Source organism: Phalacrocorax carbo, chromosome 4 (genome assembly GCF_963921805.1).
Source record: "Phalacrocorax carbo chromosome 4, bPhaCar2.1, whole genome shotgun sequence".
Lineage (NCBI taxonomy): Eukaryota > Metazoa > Chordata > Aves > Suliformes > Phalacrocoracidae > Phalacrocorax > Phalacrocorax carbo.
This window is the reverse complement of record NC_087516.1, coordinates 3,029,315-3,052,804: the sequence shown is the minus strand read 5'-3', so window position 1 is coordinate 3,052,804 and position 23,490 is coordinate 3,029,315. Positions and strand designations below refer to the sequence as shown.

General features: G+C 47.0%; 1 protein-coding gene across 4 annotated transcripts in view; it reads right to left on the bottom strand.

Moving 5' to 3' along the window:
* Positions 1-23,490, bottom strand: part of SLC4A11 (solute carrier family 4 member 11) — a 142,853-nt gene that overhangs the window by 59,409 nt on the left and 59,954 nt on the right. For all 4 annotated transcript variants that reach the window (XM_064448835.1, XM_064448833.1, XM_064448834.1 and 1 more), the window contains exons 2-3: positions 20,362-20,412; positions 8,818-8,970 (exon numbers count right to left, since the gene is read on the bottom strand). In XM_064448835.1, coding sequence (XP_064304905.1) covers positions 8,818-8,970; positions 20,362-20,412 — 204 coding nt within the window. The remainder of the gene's footprint in view (positions 1-8,817; positions 8,971-20,361; positions 20,413-23,490) is intronic.

Genomic DNA, 23,490 nt, shown 5'->3' with positions numbered 1-23,490 from the left:
AGAGTTACAGCTATTCAGATGAGATTCTTGCTTCCTTTCCAGATCTGGACTTCCAAGACTTCCAAATCCTAACCTGTTAGAACTGCTGCAACCCCATTTCACAGGCTGACCACACACAGAGGCACCTTCAAGCCCAGCCTTGCTACTCTCCAAAACCATACGCTGACTGAGGACGCAATTCACATGAAAACACCAGAACTCCAGAAGCAGCAATTCTTTTCGGCACACAAAAAAGCTGCTTTAAGCAAAACCATCTCTGATCAAGCAGGAGTTCAAGTCATGTCCACAGTGGGGTTAAAGCTCAGCAAAAACTGGGAGCAGAGTTGACTGCACCAGAGAAGAGGGAAAGGATTGCCTTCATCTCCCACTAAACAAAATAAGACAGTTCAGCAGCTTTGATTACGTCACCCAACTTCTCCCAAAGTTCACTTAGATGCTGTTCATGTGATTAAAAGCATCACTTAACTAGACAAGTCTGCTGGTGCAACAGTCCCAATTATTACTGCTTTTGACACATCTGGAAAACACAAGCTGTTTCATCTAAAAAATGCTATTTATTATTAAAAAGCAAGCACCCAAATAAACCAGAAACATCAAGCGTTTTCCCCAGACTCTTACATTGGTAGTTCTCCAGCGCTCACTTACTCAACTTAGAGCCTAATTACACATGCAAAACTATGCTGGAAGATTTGGAAACCATAAATATTCATTGAGAAGAAAACATGTTTTGGTTTTTCTGCTCTTGCAAGAAATACTTTGAGAGAGACAAAAAATTCCCACAACCTTGAACAATAGCAGGCACGTACTAAAGAGATAGCTGCGTATCTGCAGTCTGTCCTTACAGGTGCGTGTGAACGCAGCAGAAATTCGCGTTGTCCTTTTAGAATGCGGCAAACTCTTGGTTGTCCTTATCAGCTTCAAGCGTGTATCAATCTTCTCCGCTGACAGCTCTCTCAGGTACTCATCTCAGATGAGCACCGAGTGCTGCTTTATCAACACAAGCGAAAACATCTAATTACATCTGTTGACCGGGGTCTTTCAAACTTCTCAAAAAAGCTGTTCTGGGTATGGAGGCGATGCTTTGGAAAGCCCAGAGCCTCATTCATCATTTCATCCAAGCAACACGCCACTCCAGCTTGATCCAGGGAAAGGAGACAGCTGGATATGGCCAGCCCAGTTATCTTAAAGGCCCACTGGAGTGCAATAACATTACTCAGGGACAGTAGCAAATCCACTGGAACATGAAAAATGGGGAGAAAAAATATGCACAGAGACTTCCCAAGTGCTTCCTCTGTCTGGCCTATGAACCACCTGCTTGCTTACTACAGGGGAACCCACTAGACAATGTGGGATAAAGCCCTGCATGGGGTTGCTCGTGACACATCCCTTCAGAAGTAGCTTGGCTAAAGCTCAAGACCAGTCACTACGAGCCCACCACCCATTTCTCCTCCTCCATGGCACTATCACTGCTTCCCTCTGGTTATGGAGGAGCTAAAAAGATGCAACACCCTTAACCTTGCACCTCCATGGAAGACCCCTTCATGGGGACAAAACGGGTACAGAAAACCATGGATTCACCCTCTACTGACAAGGGAGAAACTATCCATCGATCACCAGTTATGTCTCACTGCCAGGAGTAAAAACTAGATTTCACACTTGAATGTCAGGATTAAGCATACTTAAACAGAACAAAAGAGGTCAGGACCATGTAGAATTTTCACTTCTATTTTTGTGGTCCTTCTTGCTAGACAAAGCCAGCTGCACAATGATTTTAGACAAGCTAGTTAGTTACGGGCATTCTCGTCTCTGTCCTCACACACAGTTAAAGGAGAGCTGCCAGGGGTGGCCGACCTTATCTGTTAGGCTGCGCTCCAGGTTCTGCCCAGGGGAAAACCAAAAAGTCAGCAACGCATCTCCGCCATCCCCTGGCAGCCACATCAAGGCAACACGCACATCCCGAATTTCTAGGACGCGTGCACACAAGCACGCAGCGTTACTGAATAGGCTACATGCAACTCGCTGGGAGCTCGCTTCAGTTTTATCAACGCTGATGAATTATCAACATTAGACTTACACTTGTGGCCTTGTGTTGCCACATTCAGAGCCCTGCCAGGGCACCGTGTCACACGTCCATTTTTTATTTCTCACCATCTGCAGAAGGAACAGGACCCATCCAGCTTTGACATGAACAAGGAGAGTTAATACCTGGAAGCGAGGAATGCACCAGGATATTTATTTGCTATACTCCAAAGCGGTTTCATCCCAGCTGCCTTTTATATAACATCTCTGATAACAACCCAGGGAAATTAAATCCCCTAATTGCTTCTCCTTCACCTCTTGTTTATATAATGACATCTTCTGTGCAAAGACAACCCTGAAAGCAAACCCATGAAAGTCATATGCCAAAGTTCAAGGCTTTTCACCTTTTGCCTTAAGAGATCTCCTTCCACCCGAGATCCCCTTGTACACATCCCCAGTGCTGCCCTTAACACCTGAGAAGACCCAGAGGTCTTTGGAGCAAAGCCACCACCGAATGTCTGCAGCATCCTAAGACCATATTCTTCTTTGGGATAAAGGAGTGGAAATTGGAGAGCAGGAACTTTCTGGCTGTGCAGGTGGCAGCGCACATTAGATCTACGTGCACTCCCCAGTGCCTCTGCGTGGTAAATAGGCTAATGAATCAGAGCAGAACACTACATTAGCACTTCCACGGTTTTCTCAGAAAAATATAAAGTATCTGGTATAAGTGGAAATACTTAAGGCTTGGGAGCTTTTATTATACAAAAAGGAAAAAGCTATTTTATCTGAGCTTCCTTCAGGGGTCAGAGCAAACCTAAGCCTCAACAATATCGCAACCAAAAACTATTCTGCTTTTAGAAGCTGTTGCCTTAAGAATTATAAATAAAAACACATCAGCACATGGCATGACAGGAGCTTGTTAGGAGCAGCGGAGACACCTCTAACTCATCCCTGGCAGTGAGGGATTGCACAAGCAGGATCTCAAGGGGATCCTTTGCTTTGCTGTCCTGCCATGACTGTGCCAAGTCTGGACTCATCCCCATCAGACTTGAGTAATTTCGGTTAAATATTGTTAGACAAGTAATTGAGCCCCACCCATCTCACATCCCCATGGTGGGGTGGTGGGCTGAGCTGCAGCAGAAAGCTTCAGATCAGCTGGGTTCATCCCTCTTAAACCAACACCCAGGTTAAAGGCAGGTGGGAATAAGTGCCTAGCTGCAAGTTTCTGGAGCAGGCAGGAAAACCTCACCCGAGTAACACTCAGCACAGACATCACAGCGGCTGGGCAGGTGAAGGGCTATCGCCTCACACTCCTCTCTGGCCATTGCGGAGGAATTAGCAAGACAGGCAGACAGCACAGACCACAGACAGCCTGACCAGGGCTCTTGTACAGAGCCGGGGACAAGGTAAGACTGCTGAGCACGGTGTCAGTTGTCACACCCCCAACTTCAGACATGCACGCGCTACAAAAGCAAACTTTATTCTTTTTTTTTTTGTAAGAAAAGCTTCAATAGGTTTTGTCATTAAGTTTGCAGCAGAGGAAAAAGGTGCATTTTCCCATGTCACCTGGAGGGACAGGGTGCTCAAAATCCCAGAGGAAGCTGCCCCGAAGCAAACCCAAGGTGAAGCACCTCAAAGCGAGAGCGCTGCCTTCGCGCAGAACCACCCGCGCTACCCGAACCACCCCCACCCGCACCTCCCTTGGCTTTGTAAGCACCGCTTTGAAAACACCCTCATCAGGAAATTCGGAGGGAGGCCATCTCCCCCCTCCCCCACAACACAATCGGTGTATCCACTTTCCATTAGACTATAGGAAGCTTCGGGAGCCCAACATCCCACGCTGACATCAAACTGCTAAAACAGGAGTTATCAGATGGAACGCGTGGGTCAGCATTGTGCCTTGAGACATAAAAAGGACCTTGGTATTAATGTGAGGAAATGTGACTATTGTGTACAGAATGATACCCATTCAGGCCCAGACCACTTGTCTCTGGACGTTACTCTCTCTGGAATATCCTTGGCGCCAGCATCTAGCATTTCTCCTCATCCCCTTAAAGGGGAAAAAAGTCATCTGGGCAGGGGCTGGGCCATGAGTTAGCGCACCGTGTTGTGCTCGTAGCGGCAGACATGCACGTGCGTGCCTCTGGAGCGGATTACAGGAAGCTGTCGATTCTCTGTATCTAGAAGTGATCAATTGTCCAGAGGGTGGAACGGGCTTTAATTGCTCATGGAGCGTAAATCATGTTCCGTTATTTCCCCCCCCACACCCCGACAGAGCCACATCCTGCTTTCCACAGCCATCAGGCTTTTACCTTCTTCCCCCCCCCCGCAACTGCTTCAGGCACCTCTCTGCAGCTAAAATCACCCATACGAGCATCAGCTGTAAGCGGCAACACATACTGCAAAAGTTGAGCAGCAACAGCTCCACCGATCCCTGATAAATTATACCCAAGTTTAGGACAAAATCCCACGCAAACCCACATTGCAATGTGGGAAAAGAAGAAAGTGAATTGTTTTGAAATGCCAAGATGCAGGAACAAGGTCCAAACGAAAATATTTGCCTGGCTGATTTAAGGGAGGTGCCAAGCAGATAAGAGCACTGACCAATGCCAAGGCTGTGGCCCCAGACGCTTTGCCAACCCACTGCAACAAATAAGGTTTGCATTGCCTGTCCGCCAACTTTAAGGCTCAGCCTATCCCAAATGGCTGTATTCATCTGCAAGGATTTATTTCCCAGCGTGCTGCAGATAAAGCAGCAAGTGGTTGAATCTCCTGGTTCAATGTATCTGGGACAGGCTGAAGGTACATACACCTGCAGCCCAGGCTCCAGAGAGATTTCCTACATATAAAATACAGAGAGAGACAGTCAACTTCACATCCAGATGGAACCAAGATTGCTCCTGTAGTGGGGGCTCCCTCTCTGACCTCAGGCAAGGGTGTCAGGGAAAAGGGACTTCATTTGGGACAGGAATGTAGCACTGACTCCTTCAAAAACACATGCAGCAGGGCACAGACCTAACGTTTTACTTGTACGTGTTTATTGCAACTTCAGAACAAGTCTCAGTCTCTAAAAACCATCCTGACCTTCCACTAAAAATGCAGATTCCAGTCCAAAAGCATACAGCTTCAGATAAAGACCCACCTTTATGTTGGAGCTACTAGTATTTGCTGAAAACAAGTCTTGCCACCAAAACTTACTCTTTTCTACCTCTCACCCTTCCAGCTTAAGAGAAATCCAAACAAAACACACCACACATCAGCTACCACAAGGAAGCAATAAAACACCCAGGAGAAAGGACCCAAGTGTCTAAACTAAGAAGCAGTTTAGTGCTTAGGCATCTGCTCTCACTTGGGCTCAATATCCCATGCAACAGCAGCGCATATTAATTAAAAATGAGATAGGCCATACCTTAAACCCTGGATTTCTTTAAGCTATCCTCTTTTATGCACATCTACACGCACAGCCCAGCATTTTATGACAATGGTTAACTGCTGGAGTTTTATGGGCCATGCTATATATTGTTGGCTCAATGTTTAATCCCACGCAGCAATCTTTAAGACAGAATTATAGTAACGCACATCCAATTATGCTCATAGCAAGCTGTACATCCATCATACAGAGATTAACAGCTTGACAGGATGATGGCAGAGCTGTCACCGCATCTGTAATTCCACTTACGTTGCCTGCCAGCATGCAGACCCTGGGGTACCAACTCATTCCCTTCCCCAGATGAGATTTTTGGCTCATTTAGCCCCACACGAAGGTGGGCAGCAACCTCACAGCAGCTTGCCAGAAAAGGTCTCCAGCAGGAGAGAATCTGGACACCACGTTCAGCTGAGAGACCAAACCATGACAACCAGAACATGCACACAGACTCACAGACATCACAGAGCAGCTATTTGTCTTGTTTCAAGTCACCTTAGAGGATTTTTCTGCTGGAGATGGAGCAAGTGTATTGAATGCAGCAAGTGCACCCGACACGAGGGAGCAAATCAACACAGGCAGCACTGGAGACCCCTCTTTGCAGAAGATGGCCCGTGGTCAGTCCCTCTCCTACCAGGCAGGAACTGCCTAAGCCCCAGCAAGTGTTGCAATGGGTTGCGTGACACAAGAGGGCAATATCGAGCCCTCTGGCACGAAGCTGCTTTTCAGCTCAAAGGTTTCACCCAGAAAATGGGATGGGGACAGAAAGGTGTCATTGCCACCCTTGGTTTTCCACTGCATTTAAAAAGCACCAGAGGATCTTGTACGATCCTGGAGCACTAACTCCCTTGGAGAGTGGAAATCAGGGGGTTTGGGGGTGGGTCTTGCGTTGCCTGGACAAGACCTGCTTCCCTCCCACACCCCCTTTCTTTACAGCTTGTCTTGCTAGAGGCAAGCACTAAAGTGCCCAGCTCCACACTTCTCTTCCAGAAACAAAGCCTGAGTATAAAACAAGACACCCAGAAAGCAGCAGCAATGCAAGGGCATTTCTGAGAAGCATCCCCTTGCAGAGTTGAACAAGGAGCAGTACTCCCAGATACACCTCAGCAAGGGAACAGGCAAATCTCATTTCTGGAAAGAGCTTCGAAAGCTGGGGAAGAGGGTATTTTTTCCCAGCAGCTCAGGCTACTTTTATTAGCAGAAAAGCTTAAAGGGCTCAGCTCAGCCACTTTTAGCCACCTGAGAAGTCACTCTCCAGGAGGATCAGCTATGCCCTCTGTAGCCAGAGGCTGATTTAGTATATATAAAGTCAACTCTGGAAGGTGCTTCAGCAAAACCACTTCTAAGAGCTGACAGCTCAGATGACTTGAACACCTGGAGTCTGAGAAAAACTCTGCCTGAAGCTTCCAGAGATGAACCTGGATTTTAGCTGGACTGTTTTGATGCTGTCATGAGGGGGGAAAAAAAAAAGAAAAATAAGTCTCCCTTCACACCTGCCCTTATGGAAAGTCTGGACTTGAGTCTGCTTTAAGCCCATTTTGAAAACCTCGATCCTTGCTTTTGGAAAGGGGTCTCCAGCGCATGAGAAGTCCATTTTTCCTTAACTCTAAACATTTAGGCTGAAGAAAAAGGATACAACTAATACTGGCATCAAACAGCAGTGCTTGAAGGAAATAAGGAAGCCTTTTTTGACCTGTTTTTGAATGGAAGAGCAAACACTTATAAAAAGCCCAGGAGGACACACAAGGAAAGTCAGCTTCTTCAGACACAGAAGAATCCACAGCGCTTGCGTTCCTCATCCCGAAAAATGCACCCCACGGCATTAAGCCCAGATTTGTCATAGTAGAGTACAGTTCCCCTTAAATCTTGCGATTAAGATGGCATTTGTAAAATTGCAGGCTTGAAAATGGCTAGATATTGTTCCTAAGTTAAAATCACCACTCTGATTCAAAAAGTAGACCTCGAGATAGTCAAGCAGAGGTCCGGGCCCTGCCTATTCTTCATCACAGTTCCCAATAATTGCTCACTGTAGACCAATCGGGATTTGCTTGTAATCTAAAAATAACTTTGAACAAATTTAAAAGGACTCTCTGATGCTCTGACGCCAAGTATAATCCAGAGCCATCGCATTTAATCTCCAAAAGAGCCAGTACCCACACAGGCAGGCTCCAGGCTGCCTCCAGCTGCTGGGACGAAACCCAGGTCACTACCATGTCCCAGAGCCGCATTTTCCTGGGCACATAGCATGAAAGCCAAGTTTTGCTAGCCCTCCTTCATCATTTAGTATGTACATTACAGAGGATGTTAAAGTGGTGCGCTAGAGGCAAAAGCAACCTCTAGAGCGATCTAGGGACTTTATTCGTCCATAGCAAGCGTTTTAGATATCTTCACAATTTGCATTAGCTAGGCTGTTTGGAAGTCCCCTCCACCTCGCTGCCCACGTTGGGCAGAGTTTTGTGTGCTCCCTGCCACGAAGAGCACAGTTTTGGGCAGGCATGTCCATCCACAACCTGACTGCACAGCCGCGTGGCTCCACGCTGACACCGTGGCTCCCCAAGGTGGGGGGGAAGCCCCAGGGGCGCTTTTCGCTGGCGGGTTCGACCCCAGCGCCGCAGGCATCGCTGCCAGCAAACACCATCCTCCTCCTCTGGGCGAAGCTGCCCACAAACCCCACTAAAGCCTATTTCGGGAAGCCTGGCACTTGGGCCCTCACCTGGAGCAAGTAATTTGTACTTAAAAACAGAGCGTGATGCACAGCGGCACTTGCCTATACTATAGGCATAGCTGCAGGGGCCTGACCTCCATCAGAGGTGTCTAACAGGCTGGTTTTCTCCTCATTTTTGCTGTCTGCCTCACCACAGCAGGTATAGGGATTGCTTGCCTCCAAGCCAGGATGAATAAACCTAAAAAGATGTTCAAACCCAGAAGTCCCTCCACACTCTTTCGTTCCTTACCAGCTGCTGTGGGGAGCAGCGACTGCCCTGGGAGATCCACGGCTCCAACTCACCTCCAGCACGTCAACGAAAACATGATCAAAAGAGCCCTCCAAACACAACCTTGAGAAGCCCCAGACCCACATTAGAGTTATCTACAGGGACCACGCATGCCAAAAATCCTTATTTCTCATTAGAAATAGCCCTCATCCAGTGACTAGGCCACAGCAGTGAAAGCAACAGCAAGGGCCCAGGCTCCAAACTTGAGGCCTTGCTTCAAAAAGATAGATAAAAAAAGGAAAGAGTTCAGATGCTTCATATGGATGGCTGAAGACCTGCTCAGCAGCCAGACCTTTATTGGGTTTTCCAAATAAACAGCTCCAAAATTCACAGCGAGGAGCAACGGCGCCTCACAGCCCCATGTTGGGGCGCAGCACTCACCGGCGGCATTCGGCGGCATGTCCAGGTTCACGTTGACGAAGAAGCGGATGCTGTCCCCCGAGACGATGGAGGAGTTCACCCCGTCGAAGAGCTCCTCGCCTCCCGTCTCCTCCTTGGCCTCGCAGCCATCGTCCGTGTCGCATTTGAGGTACCCTGCCAACGACATGCGGAAGGCGGTTAGCGGGGCCGCGGGGTGGGTGGCGGTGTACCCACCGGTCACGGCCACCAAGGAACACAGCGGTGCCTGGGGCTTTGCGAGCGGCTTCTCTTACACCGTCACCTGGTGAAGGCAGAAAATAAGCCACCAGCTGCGGCACGTATGGGATTGGCCTCAGGCGTGCGTCCGAAGGGCCGCTCCGGAGCGTGGCCGGGTGACAGCGCAGGCTTGGCACGCCAGCCTGCTCGCTAAGTCAATGGCACAAGTGGCAAATCTAGGGAGGTATACTTTGCTCCTCTCAGATCAAAACAAACCAGGATGAAAACTCAGGCTGGAAACCATAAAGATGCCCAGAAGCCAGAGCTGTGCCCCAGCCCACCCAAAATGTTCATCAGGTCAAGCCACTGGCAGGAACTGAGATGGGGGGAACAAAGGGAAAAAAGGTATTTCCAAGGAGACACCTGATACAGACAGACCGACCTGCGGCTCCCCACGGGGCAGAGGAGCAGGTCACAGGAGGCAGCAGCACCGAGAGAGCGAGACAAGTTTCTTAATTACAGCAGACAACTCTGTAGCCTTTTGCAACGCTTCTAATTAGAGTTTAACCTAGCCTCATTCAACAGCAAGCTGGTTCACTGCAGCATTTTATTACGAAGCAGCTGGAGAACTCTTGTGGTGTGCTCGTGTATCATGTTTAATTAGGAGAATTAGGGACATTATAGAATGTCAATTTTTACATTACCAGGATTATTCAGCAGCTTCTACCCATCTTCTGACAAGTCTTTTATGCCTAATTTGAAGCAGGAGGGATATATTTCATTAGCTTGCTTTAGGCACTACAGCAAAATGAAAAGGGTGGGCTTCAAGGCAGAGGCTTGAATGGAAACTAAAATATTGATGGCTTTTTTTAAAGCCTCGTATAAGCAAACGTAGAGGCAGCAGCTGAAAGCAGCACGCGCAGCCTTGGAGGGTTCTCAAGCCGACAGATCGCTACCGCAAAACACAAGCCCGGAGCAGGGATGCCAAACAGGAACTCAGCGACACAGGACAGGGGCTGCAGCGCTTCCTGCCGCGGGCGACGTGCCGACGGGTGCTCAGCATCTCCCCAGGACTCCAAGGATGCCAGGCTTTTAAGCCTTCAGTTAACTTCTGAGGCACAGGAAACTCAAAAACATGCCCCCTCAGATGAATCCCCCTCCCCATCTCTGCCTCCATCTACCTGCTTGACAAGAATAATAAATCAGTCCTATCGGAACGTCTCTGAAGGCTTCAAAAAGCATCCAGGTTGCTGCTGTCCCCATCCAGCCTGCCAGAGAGCCAAACCGCACCAAGAGGGCCGACCTCCGCTACTGTTAAAGCTCAGGCAGCTGTTTCCATCCCTGCACGACTGAAGCTTGCCCGAAACATCCAGAAAGACACAAGGTGAGGAAAGCAGAGAAGACACCTGAACACAATGCCTGAAGTATCAGGGCACTGTGGGCACAAGCAGGTACAACACATCTGCACGAGGGCTGGCAGACATGCTGGGGTTGAGGGGGAGCCTGTGTCCTGGAGGGATGGACAAGAGCCAGGCAGGGTGTCGGCTGACATGGGAAGTACCACGAAACCCCATGCAAGCATTTAAATCCCAAAGTACCAAACCTGGGGTTTGGTTCCTCTGAAACACGTGATAAACACCTCTCCCTCAGCAAAGCAGAGCACCCACCAGTGCTGACAGCCCCCCTAATGCCAAGAGATCTTGGGCAGCCCTCAAAGCAAAAAGCAGCCTCAGAAATCAGGCTCAAATCCATGACCCTGGCTTTTCTGTCTCAGCCATATCCAGGATTGCAGCCCCAGGGGAGCTGGCACAACAGGTCTGCACTTCTCCATCCTTCCCACTCCGTGAGTCAGATGGGAGGCACATGGGGCCAAGATGGTTTAAGGACACAGCTCAGAGAACATGGTTGAGTTTTTTCCCTGCTGCCCTAATGCAAATAAGACACAGATGGGTAAAAACCAGGCAAGGAAGACAATTCACTTCCCAAGCCCACTGAGACTGGCTTGGTAGAGCACAGCAGCAGTGGACTCAAAGAATAGAGAGGGCTGGAGACAGAAGAGAAGCAGCACAGGAGCTGGAAGAAGGGCAAGGGTGGAGTAAGATCAGAGGGTTGGGCAGAGGTCAGCAAGGACTCTGGCAAGGGAAGCATCCTCAGTTCCTCCCTCTTTAGGGGAGGAAAGAGCAGAACAAAAGGCAGCCGAGCCTTGTGTCCCTTGGGCAAGGGACGGACAAAACACTCAGCTAGCAAATAGACCCAAACCTGGGCTGTACAGGAACTGCGCTCCCGGGCAGGTGTCTGCTTTGTCACTAAACCACCGCAAGGCTTCAGACCACTTCTGTTTTGAACCCTTCAGCCTATCAGTCCGCCAGGCATTTTAAAACATGAGCAACTTATTCCTGTGAAACGCAGGGTCACTTTGAGGTGAAAAGATGAGCTGTGTGCATGGCAGATGCACCTTCCTCTCTGAGCTTGGCTTAATAGCTGCCTCCAGCCCTGGCAGCTGTTTTCCCCCCATCACCTGATGATTTCTGAATGCCACCCCTGTAGCTTGAAGGGCAGCAGCTGCCACAAGCAACAGCAGAAGCTGTTCAGCTCCTCTGAAAGTTTGATTGGTGTTTTACAGAAGTTCAGGGCAGGATCTGATGTGGTCATTGCACAATTTTGTGTAAATATCAATCAGGTTTCCATGTCGAAGCACAGTCTCAGTAACACTTTGTAGCCTATGCTCTGAGCAGGGGGGGTTGGACACCTTTGCATACTGCCTCAAATCAGCTAGGGAAGAGTTTAAGATCTCCAAAGTGGTGCCCTCCCCCCAGAGCTCTATCACTGCAGACTGCCACCTTCTCATGAAGGCAGCATTTGCTGAAGCGCCAGGAGCTACACGACAGGGTGAGTCAGACCTCTGAGCACAGGAAATGCCACTTCAGCCTGAAATGTGGTCTAAAAGCACTAGAGAAAAGAGATTTTGCTGAGTAGGAGGCCAGAGTCAGGAACCGAGTGAGGCTAGTTGAAAATAGTGCAGCCCTCCTGTACCTTTAACACCATCTCTGTTACCAGGATGATTCCGTCCGCCCTCCAGAACTCATCTCATAGCGAAGAGAAAGTAAAAGGTGCAAAAAGCAGGTGAGGCCAAGGACAGCAGGCACCATCCTTCAGTGCTGCAGGCATAAAGTGAACTCCTCACCCTCTGCAGCCGTAATTAGTAGACGCATTGACCCTAAATCCTTCTGTACCTCAGCCCATCATATGCAACGTGAAAATAAGCCACCCCCCCATTTTATGCAGGTGCTGGGAAGAAAAAGAGAAAATCACAGTTTCTCTAGCCATTCCCCTCTAAAGCATCACTCCTTCCCTCTGTAATTCATGCCTGACCCAGGCCTGCCTTGCTCCAATCTCTCAGTATCCATCCCCAGCCTTCTCTTCTCACTCGCATAATCTTCTCAGATCCACTTCATTTCCCCAGTCCCGCTGCTATCCACCCCGTCAAAACTCTGACAAGGTGCTTGCCCTGCAGCTATTTTGCTTCTGAGCTGAGTTTTAAGAGCCCAGGGCTGTCAGGAAGAGCAGTGACTTGAGCTACAGCAACCAGAGGTGGCATCACCTCTCCCTCCACTCCCTTAGTAGCACCTGGCAGCTGCACCTGGGGTAATAAAATCTGCAAAGTAGCAGTTAGCAGGAAGTACAGCTTCAGCCACATCATGTACGTTCCCTAGAAAAGCTTAATTGCTCTGTGGGAGCAGCACTCGCAGCCCAGGGGCTGCAGACTTCTCCAAGAAAGCTGACATCTTAAACTCCATTTCCTGGGAAAGAAGCAACTCTATTAACGACATCACCTCACGTCCCAGGTTATGAGGCTTATGCCAGACACACCCCCAGCGTAACCTCTCAGTGTGCCTCAGAGGAAACAAAGCCGGTCATGATATTTTAATCAACTTCTGCATCTGCAAGCATGCACACTAACCAGGAGGTCCAGGGTGCAAATGCATCTACCCCACGCTTTGCTGGAGACTCAGTTTAGCACAGCAAGTCAGACAAAAAACATCTAAGAAAGAGGATTTTGAGGGAAATTGGGCATTTTTCCTTTTGGCATTACCCAGATGTTGCACAGTTCTGGGCATGTACGTGCTACACAAATTTTTTTGTTTAGGCAGATATATAGCCCCTAGTGTTTTAGCAAAAGGTACGTGGATGAAATAAGGTACATATCCTTGTAGCTAGATGAGCAGGGTAAAATAGGAAAGCTAAACTTAAGAATTATCTACCTCTGCCAAGCCTCCGCAAAAATTGGTGCCTTTATTTCTGAAGGACAACATAAGCTACATTAACACTCTGAATACTCAAAACAGTTTTCTGGGAACTACTGATCTTTTCCCCCACCTTCCAAGGCAGTCTACGCTAGAAGTCTGGAAAAAATATTCTCACTGATATCCCCCCCGTTTGCACAGCAATGCCTGTTCCCTCAGCCAAATCCAAACCCCAGCTCCTAGAAACAATGTGGGGTGGCATCTGCTCTTCGGAAGTGGTAATCGGCCCCTCCCATGAAATCTCTTCAGAAAGCTGAAGTTAAAAGGGTTCTTTCGAGCTCATACAATTGGCAATTCAACATGATCAGCTAGCCTTGTTAAAAGCCATCTCGGATTTCTCAAATGAATTTTTAGGCGCAGGAGGCAGCAAATTGCAGGACAGTCCTTTTTACTGGTTTTGCAAAGCAGCACTTGTGGTCACCTGGTCAGAGCCCAGGAGCAACGGTACGCGCTGTGCCCCTGCGATTCAGCCGCCCCAGACAATTCACCCTGGGAAAAGCAAAGCCTTTCCTTCTAGCATCACTACTTCAGATGTATTCTTTGCTACTCATCCTGACCCATTCAGTACTGCAATCCAGCGGCTGGCCCTGCTCTTGGCATTTCAAGCCTTAAACCTCACACAGCCGAAGAGCCAGCTCTGCTGCCGTCAGTCAAGTGCAGAATTGTGCAAGTTCTTGTTTTGAAAGAGCTCAAGAACTATTTGCATCCACTTTCGCAGAAAAATTACAGGTCAAGTACAGAAGGACAACAGAAGCAATAACAACGTATATTCAATAGCTTTTGAAGGTGAGGGGGGGCATCAAGTGGGACACGGACATTACCCTAAAATCAGATCTGGTTCTTTGAGCATCCCAGTGCCCGGCTGTAATATAGTGCTAAGGAACTCAAGAGAATTAAGCCCTGTATCTACCTAAAAACTAGTCATGACACAGCATTATGTTAAAAAGTCAGCTTCATCTGCTGTTTTTTCTACTCCTATGGATTTTCAACTTGCTCTAACCAACAATAGACACTAATTTTCAAGAAAGGCATGAAGTTTTAATTAACCTGAGCTAAAGTGATCAGCCTGAGCTTTCAGCTATCAGAGGGCTTGCTTTGTTCTCCGAGGCCTGCAGGCTTGCAGACTCACTGCGTCACTCCAAAAATACCCAAATTCCCAACATTGGGTGCAAAAGGAAACTCAATTAATAATGGAGCCTCCACCTCCATTTTGACCTTTAGACTCTGCACGAAAACACAGAACTCATGTTGCCTCCAAAGGTTAGATAACCTTACAGTTAGTTAACATTGGCAGGGATAAAGCAATCGAAGGATTCAGGAGAGACTGGGAAGAACTTTGTGCAAGTGTTTTCAGTTCTCCAAACTGCACAGTACTCTAGGGAGGGGAAAAAAAGGGGTTTAAATAGCATCCTGCTCTCATACACGCTAACCAAGGCAAGCTTCTGGTGACACCTCATATTCCGATTTCAGCATAATCGCCGACTTAAAGGTAGCTCTCCTTTTTCATAGAAAAAACAATTGTATGGGTAGGACAAGAGCTTTTACTTAACTATTTGCCTCGATTTTACTTGTTCCTGCTAAGGTTACGCTTCAAAATTTGGGGTTTACTTATTGTTTTGAATCACAAGAGTCAAAACCAGTCATGAAAAATCCCTTCCTTCTTAACAAATTACTCCATTTCAGAAAAGAACGATTGCAGTGCTGTAGCCCCAGAGCAATACCCTCCGAAGGCTGCTATCAAGTCACATTTTTGCAAAGCTGTCTCCCACAAAATTAAAAATTTAAGCCATGCTGATTAAATAAAATGGTTCTGCATACAGCTGGATGCTCGCTAGAATTGTAAGCTTTTCCTTTGGTTCACAGTTGAAAGATTCCCTGGCAAGGCTCACTGTTTTTGTCCTAAGGAGATTTACCCATCACGCGGCAGGCAGCCACGTGGCCAGGATTTATGCCAGCCAAGGAGAAGACAACTGGAGGGGTAAGGGTTGTCCACAGGCTGCGCTGCTGGACTGCCGAGGGTTTGCTGCTGACAACTTGGCGAGAGATGTCCGACAGCTTACCTCCCATGCTTTTGTTAGAAAGCCTCCTTTATTAAACCAGACATTATGGGTTGGCAGAGGTAGACTAATGACTTCTCTGGGTCATCTAGATGGGATTTTGACAAGTGTCCTCCAGTCCCAGCCCTTCTGTGGGTGGCTTGAGGGGCACAAGAGCTGGGGGAGGGGTGGGTGATGCTTCTTGGCTCTTAAGCAGTTACTGGAAGCTCAGACATGAGTTTGTGGCCTTTTGGAGTAACGGCCACCTGCTATGGAGATGTTAATCCATTACCTAAAGCTTTCAGAGTGCTTCAAGCCTACAGATTAAACCACAACATCCTCTTATTAAAAAAAAAAAAGGTAGAACGTGTCTAGCAGGCGAGTCACCAAGACCAGACCTGCATCCTTTAAGTAACAGATCCCTCCACCACCGGCCAGCCATAGCGTCAGTCGCATGTTTCCAACCCTACTTCAAGTCAGGCTTTTGTCATAAAGAGCCAGATGGAAACAAAGTTTCCCCTGCCGCTTCAGTGATAATTTGTAACAGAACTGAAAGAACTGATCTGCTACAAAAAAAACACCCAGGCACTTTTGAATTAATTCCAGTATTGTATTTTGCAGCCAGATTTCTAGGAAATGTTGTGAATAATCCAAGTAATTCAGTGGGGCTTTGTTTTTATTTTTTTGTTTTGTTTTTACAAAACACAACAGCACATGGAATTTCAGTTCTGTACCAGAACCCACAGAAATCAGGAGTGTTCGTTTCATTATGGGCCTCCTGATACACAGTTCTTAGAATTAAAAAAAAAAAAATCTGCAAGAGACCTGCAAGCCACTCCCCTCGGGCTCTCCATAGGTAGCAGTAGTGCATCTCCTGCTGGTAAACCCAGCATCTCCTCGGCGGGAAACCCATTGCGAAAGGATTTGTTTCACAAAGACATTTAGATTCATCTCCTAGTTAGGCAAACAATTCCAAGACAGATAAAGACAAGTTTTAAAAAAAGAAGAACCCACACCACACATACCAAACTGAACTGCAAACTGAAAAACAAAAACAAGCAGATAAAATATATCCAAACATCCCAAGCCAGACTTCGGATGTCAGGGCCTTGGGGCCCTTCAACACAACTGCAATTTATTGTGCCAGCAAAACCAATTAATAAGTCAGAGGAGACCAAGCAGTGAGGGATTTGCTCTGGAAGACAAAAGTTTGTGCTGCAGTATCTGTTGAAGCCCGCTTTAAAACCATGCAACGATTCAGATGTCCCCAGCACTATACTGGGACTCCTTCCTTTGGATTTTGCAAGAGGAACTAGAAAGCCTCTGGTTTTGTGTCTTATCAGGGAAAGTTCTTGGGTCAGTTAAAAAGCTCATCATACGTTCTCAGAATTTAATCTCTTGCAGCTAACAGCAATGCCTTTAGAGTTAATCCACTTGTAGCAGGCACTGGATACTCCACCACCACCACCACGGAGGGTGCAGGAGGCTGACAGCCAAGAGAATGCAGGGCTTGATGCGTTGTTATTCTGAACATTGATTGCCAGGTTGCATTTCATCAAGACACCAATTATGTTCAGGTCTGGATTGGGTCGACACAGTCATCTCATTAGTCACTTAAATTTACCGGGAAGAACACTCAGTTGACAAAGCCATCTCGATGAAGACTCAGGTGACTTAAAGAGGCACAGCCTCCTCATGGGGCAGATGGGGGGGATGCCAAATATTACTGGGCTGTGCTGGATTTTGTTCATTTGCTTGTGTAAAAGGCTTGTTCCACAGACTCAAAACAAGCAAAGACATGGATTTTCATCAGTAAGATATGTCAGAGGACAACTATTAAAACTGACAAACATACATGGGTTGAAAACAGAATGTGGCCAACAGCTGCCATCAGAAACTTCTAAGTGGGCAGGCACAAACTTATCGCCTTATTTTCCCTCTTAATGTTGCCTCTACAGAGCAAGCTATTAAACAGTTCCCCCCTCCCCGGTCACATCACATGCATTTACCTTCTCAAACACACTAAAGGCCACAAAAGTGGCTTTCAGTCAAGTTCTTCCAGCAATAGGGGAAGAACAGAGTATGCTGGAAACTTGTAGCTAAAGACACAGGCTCCTTTGATTAACTGTCCAGGTTTTTAGCTAGTTAAGAAGTTATCAAATAGGTTGGTACATGACTGGGACCATAACAACCCTCTGAGCTTCCAGAATAGTCATATATTAACATTCATTCACTAGAAAATCCTTCCCAGCCTTTCCTCAGCTCCTCAGTAATTAACAGAGCTACAAGTTATTAAACATTTCAAGTTGTGTTTTTTTGTTTTGGGGTTGGTTTTTTTGTTCTGTTTGTAAAAACAGTAAATATCCAGGAGACTGTTGCAAAGCACTGCTTTGGTGATGCAGCCAAGATTAGCCTCACTGCAACAGTTTAAACTGAAGTCCCAACTTAAAATTTAACATTGCTACAGCTGCTCTTGAGAATACAAGGGTAAGAAAAAAGTTAGCTGGCAAAGACAGACACAGCCTCTGAACAGAGCCTCAGATATGGTCAGAAACAAAAACATCCTAATTACCAAGGATACAGAAAACCATATGTATAAGCAAGATTTCAGGAGGAGATAAGGAAAAAGCTTGACTGTACTAAGAGCATCAAAAGATGTTTCTCTACTGAGCTAAGTTAATCGAAGGAAAAGGTGGGGGTTTTTTCCTTTGCCCCCACTCCCCCATTACTCAGCCTAGAGGATTGGGTTTTTATTTAAAGGTGGGGCAGGAGCATCCCTTAGTCTCCATAATGAACTGGCAGATCCAAACAAGGGGTGCCAACAGACAGCATAACGATTACATCGCATCATTTCAAAACAAGCCGTTTTGAAACGATGGGAAAAGGTAACATCTATCTCTGTTGTTTCCTCTACCCCTGATTAAGTTTTTGGGTAAGTCCTCAAGAATCTGAGTGTGTGGAACTTCTATAAAGAGCAAGCCAAAGCGCTGCCTGGCAGAGGGATGTGACTATTCACACTGGCAAGCCCCAAGATGTGCTGTCCATATATTCTGCAGAGGAACACACGAGCCCTCGGTTAAATCAGGCAGTAGAAGATGACTCATCACTCAGCAGCAACTGAACCTTTAAAAAAGGTCAGTTTGTAATAAGGAACAAGACTGACAGCAGAGCTGAGTGTGAAATAGCCAAGAAATCCCCCATATTTCAGTCACAGTTAATACAGCATTCAATACTGCATGCAGGCTGAAAAGCAGCTTGCAAACAGCCTTCCCTCCCTCCCAAACCATGCAGAAGTGTAACAGCAAAGAAGCATGCACAGCTTCATGAAGTCCTTGATGGTAGCTCTAAGGTGCTCTTTAGGACAAAGGAGGAAGATGAGTAATAACACAAATAGGGCAGAAATAAAAGCTCACTGCCATAGCACTGAGCTGACAAAAAAAAAGCATCTCAGGAGAGCTTTGCAAAGAGCATGCCGCAACTACAAATACGCACTCTAAATCATCCGGGTATCTGCTTTTTTGTTTGAACAGTTGAGGAAGACAAGACATTGAGTCCTGGAAGAGGGCATGTGGAGCCTTTCCACATAAGATGCTAGGACAGACAGTCGTGCTTGTGTTCCCTGTGGCAGGAAAGCTGGGGATGGAATAGGTGGCTCCAGAAGACAGCCACCTGTGTCCTTCCTCCAAGCCACACAGCAGTATTTCTTACCAAGCCCTTAGGCTCCTCAGCCAGAAGCTGGATGCTTACTCATGTCTCCAGGTCCCAACCTGGAACCACCCTCTTACATTCACAGTCCTCAGGAAAGCACCAACCACACCCCAAGGGGCCACAAGCCAGCCAGGTAAGGTAGGAGCAGGGCTATCCAGATCTCATGCCCCACATGACCTTGGAAAACTTGCAAATACCAAAAAACAAACACCTCTGAGGCCTGGCATAACTTCTGCCCTTCTGCAACTCAATCCAGCCTTCAGAAGAGACCTCTTACTAGAAATTAGGGTACTTAATTCTAGTTTCATCCTTTTAGTCTTAGAAATTGGCTCCACATAATGCTTTCAGAAAAGGCAAGTGAGCCAGGGCCAAAGGAAGCACTGTCAACAGCGATGGTGGATCTACTGCAGCTGACATCTGGCAGACATTCAGCTTCGCCTTCCCAGATGTTCCAAGGGGCCAAGTCTTAGGTTAACAGGAAAGATGAGCCCTGTGACAGCTACTAGCATCTACAGGCCTAAATAACTGGAGCATTTTAGTCTTCTGCTCTCACCCTTTGGAAGTCCTGGATACTCTAAGCACTGCACCTTCTCAAGGGCAAGAAGTCCCAGGCCTGTAAAGACTACATCCTGAAGAGGCTGGCCTTGACTTGAACTCTCCAGATAATATCTCCCTAACAACCCACACACACGCTATTTCTCCAAAGTCAGTAGAAGTTGGGAGTTCACTGCACTTCAAATTTGGTGGTACAAACCTTTGGCCCTTTATCAGTACAATATGTAAGTGCTCAGCCATCTTTGTTGAGGTAAATGATACAAGTTTCCAAACGTCACAACTTAATCTTGCTTCAAAGAAAAGTCTTAGAGAGTACTTAGCAGTAGAAGATGCATTCACCAGAGCCAGCCAAGTCTTGCCTGATGCTCTTAGCAGGATGTCTCCAAAGGGATTTGACACCTACACATGATCTCCGCTCCAGAAAAAGACAAGAAGATACACCTGCCAGCCTGTATTACAGCAAAACATCATGAAAGAACTTGATAAACAAGGAGCCACCCAGAATAGTCACTGATGACAACGTGAAGATGATTTACTGCTTTGAATATCTAGAACATCTACAGGATTTAAAAACGCAGAGCCTGCTTCCAATACAGGATTACACAACCACCATGCAAGACTGACTTTGATGCTGCTTAAGCTAAATGGCTTTTGTATCACCTGTTTCAAGTTCCCAGCTAACCCTGTAGTGCAGCTCTCCCTCCAATAAGGTGATACTATGTACGAAGAAGTCAAATAATACTTGCCACTCTCTTCAAAGAAGTATCCATTTCTTGACATCGCTGCTGGTGGAGATTCTAAAAAGACAAAAAAGAAAGGAAACATAAGAACCACCAAGATGCTGAATGTCTTCACCCTACTGTTAAACTTACTGGAAGCCTGGATTACAGCAGAAAGCCAGCCCCAAAGTACCACAGGCACCAGATTTTCCTGAATGTGGCAACTTTAGCCTTTTGTTTATTGACTTTAGCATTTACCAGAATATGCTATACAGGCACTGCTTGGAGAAAAAAAAAGTTAAGCAGTCTCAGACATCCTCAGCTGAGACCACAAAACAGCAAGACGAGGCTGATCATCTCAGTGACCTATCAACCCTGAACAAGTGCATGCAGAAGTAATACAAGCTAAGCATCTATGAGGCTTTTGTAAAAAAAAAAAAAAACATACAAGCCGCAATGAAGCCCAGGTTGTATCTCACAATCGCATAAAAAGAACCAGTTTATTTTAGAAGAGAACAATTCCGTTTAGATGAGAATGGGATTTCACATTCTATTCTGCTGCTCCTAATCGTTAGTATATCCCAAAACAGTGTTTGGCACTTGAAGATAAGCACCAGAACACGGTCACCTTCCCTGGCCTGCTTCCTGAGCAGGGGTCCTGCAGCAAACCCCATCTGCACCGACAGGGTCTTGTGAGGAAGCCACAAATGGGAAATGACGCTCACCAAGAGCGAACCCGCAAACACAGCAGCACTAGGACCAAATCCCCATGATTCATTATCAAACATACTTTATTTGTCAGTGAGTCAGTTCTGCAATTAACTGCTGGCAAACTGGGTATTTGCCATGCAAAGAGATGTTCAAACAGCACAGGAGCACCTGCTTTCAGGTGTCATCCAAGGTTGGTACCCAAGCTCAGCCTGGCTGTTTTTAATACTAACAGTATTTGACAGTTCAGGCTGCGTGGGCTGGAAGCACCAGCTTTCCCGTACAGGTGTATGTCCCGTTTTATGGTGAGCTAACAGTGCTCTATTTCAGACCTTGAGCAATAGTCACCCAAGCAGTCCCTTAGAAAGCTGCTACTAGATGCTGCCACTTTATATGCTTCTTCCCAGCCAAAACGCAATCAGAAAGATTTGCTCTGTCTTTCCCCACTTCATTAGGCTAATCAAACATTACCTACGCAAGCCTGGGATGAATTTGGGCCAACAAGGAAAGAGGTTTTGCCTGCTTTATTGTTCTACAGATTAGGCTTCCTGCTTTTTGTTTGAGGTATGAGACTGTTTCCCAAAGACCCTTTCTCTACCCCATAACTTTTGGCTTACAGGTTAAGTAACTTCCCCCCCCCCCCCCCCTTTACAGTGTGCCACGTTTTCAAGCATCACATTTCATCCTGGTCCACTGAGACCTTCATGCACCAGATGGATACAGGTCACACCATTGACGGCAGCACCTTCCAGCCCTAACACTCATCACAGCCCAGCAGATCTCAGACCTTTCAGTGCAGACAGCGTTTGGCCACACAGGTTCCTGGAAGGACACCCTGATGACCATTTAAAAAAACCACACATAAACCCAAGGGCAATTCAAGTGTCTGGTCCAAGAGAGAAACACAATGTTCCAGTTTCATCCCAGAACAATGGGTTGGAAGAACAAATGCACCGTGGCCAAGGGGCACCCATTACACGAGTCAATTGTTTCCCTCCACCTGGAAGGGAAGGAGAAGATCCATCCAGACTGATTAGCATGCTAACGATCAAAGGAAAATTTTTTTAAAGAGGCTCTTATTGTGTAATGATTGCATTTACGTATTTCAGAGAAACAAACAAAATACGCCTAGGCAGACAGATTACCCAAGGAACTGACACATCCCCACCAGGATGGTATATCAATTTCTCATTTCTATTGTGGCTTCTGAGGGAGCCTGAAGCAACACGTTCATCCTTCACTAGGCAAAAAAAACGAGACACTATTTGCTTTTCCTTTGACTGAACACACCTATTCCTATGGGTCGATAATGCCCACTGAGCTGGAGCTCAGATTTGGTTGCTTCCTTCATTAGAAACCCCCTCTAACTGCAGCGTTGCCTGGGCTGACATCGCACCTTTCTGGGAGACTCTGGTTTTGTCGCTGCTTGGGCTAGACGTGAAAAGGGCAAGGCTGGGGTATTACAGCCGGCAGTGCCATTTCATTAGGTGGCACTCGTTCCTCTGAGTCACTAATGAGCAACAGTCCCCTAGGCAACACGCTCAGGCAATTATGTTGGAGGTGCTGTTTTTTCAGATGAGTCATAGAACAGAGGTCTTAACCTTGTAATTAAAGATGCAATGGCACGTTTGGGAAAAAAAAAAGTCAGGCGTTCACCCTACTATGTCCTGGCTAAAGTCCAGCCCTGGTAATTTGTCTTATCCCTACATAATGCTGTCCCATAGCACCAATGGGATTCCGACTTCAGTCTTGTTGGAGCCTTTTGAAAAGATGTTACAACCCCCACGGAAGGGGCTACGCACATTAACGTCAGGAACGGTCTGTAACGTGCCCAGGAGGTAAAAGGCGATGGGGTGTTTACACAAGTCCAGGCACATGCATGGAGCTATGGAACTAACTTAAAGGTCAACGTGGTAGCAGAAGTGGAGGTAGGAAAGGTAAACTGGGGGCCGCATCATCTGCATCTCCGAGAACCTGGAGAAAGTGGTATCCCCTTAACTTTTTAACTGAGCACAAAGGAGACTGATTTGGGGGAGAGGACAACTGATCTCTTCCCTCCTTACAGATCAGCCTCCTTCTCATTTCCCCAATGAGTTTAGCACAAGCAAGCAGAGCTAACGTCCCATAAACATAAGATAAGGACAAGGCCAGCTAGGCTGTGCTTAAGTGCATACGCAGTAGCAGTCAGCAAGGCAAACGTATCAACAGGCTCCACACGCCTCTCCTTTCACAAGGCTCGTGGGTTTTTTATCATCCAAGGTCTCACTCCTTAGTCAGGTTGTGCTGAAGACAGGAGCAACGTGTTCGAGTTGCACAGAACCGACAGCAAGGCAGAGTCCTTGCTCTTCTAGCAGGAAGGTACAAACCCACAGCCTGACGCACACACCCCAGCCTATATTCCTTCTCCCCATCTCACCTCCACTGTTGAAAGAGCTCAACCAAGGGGCA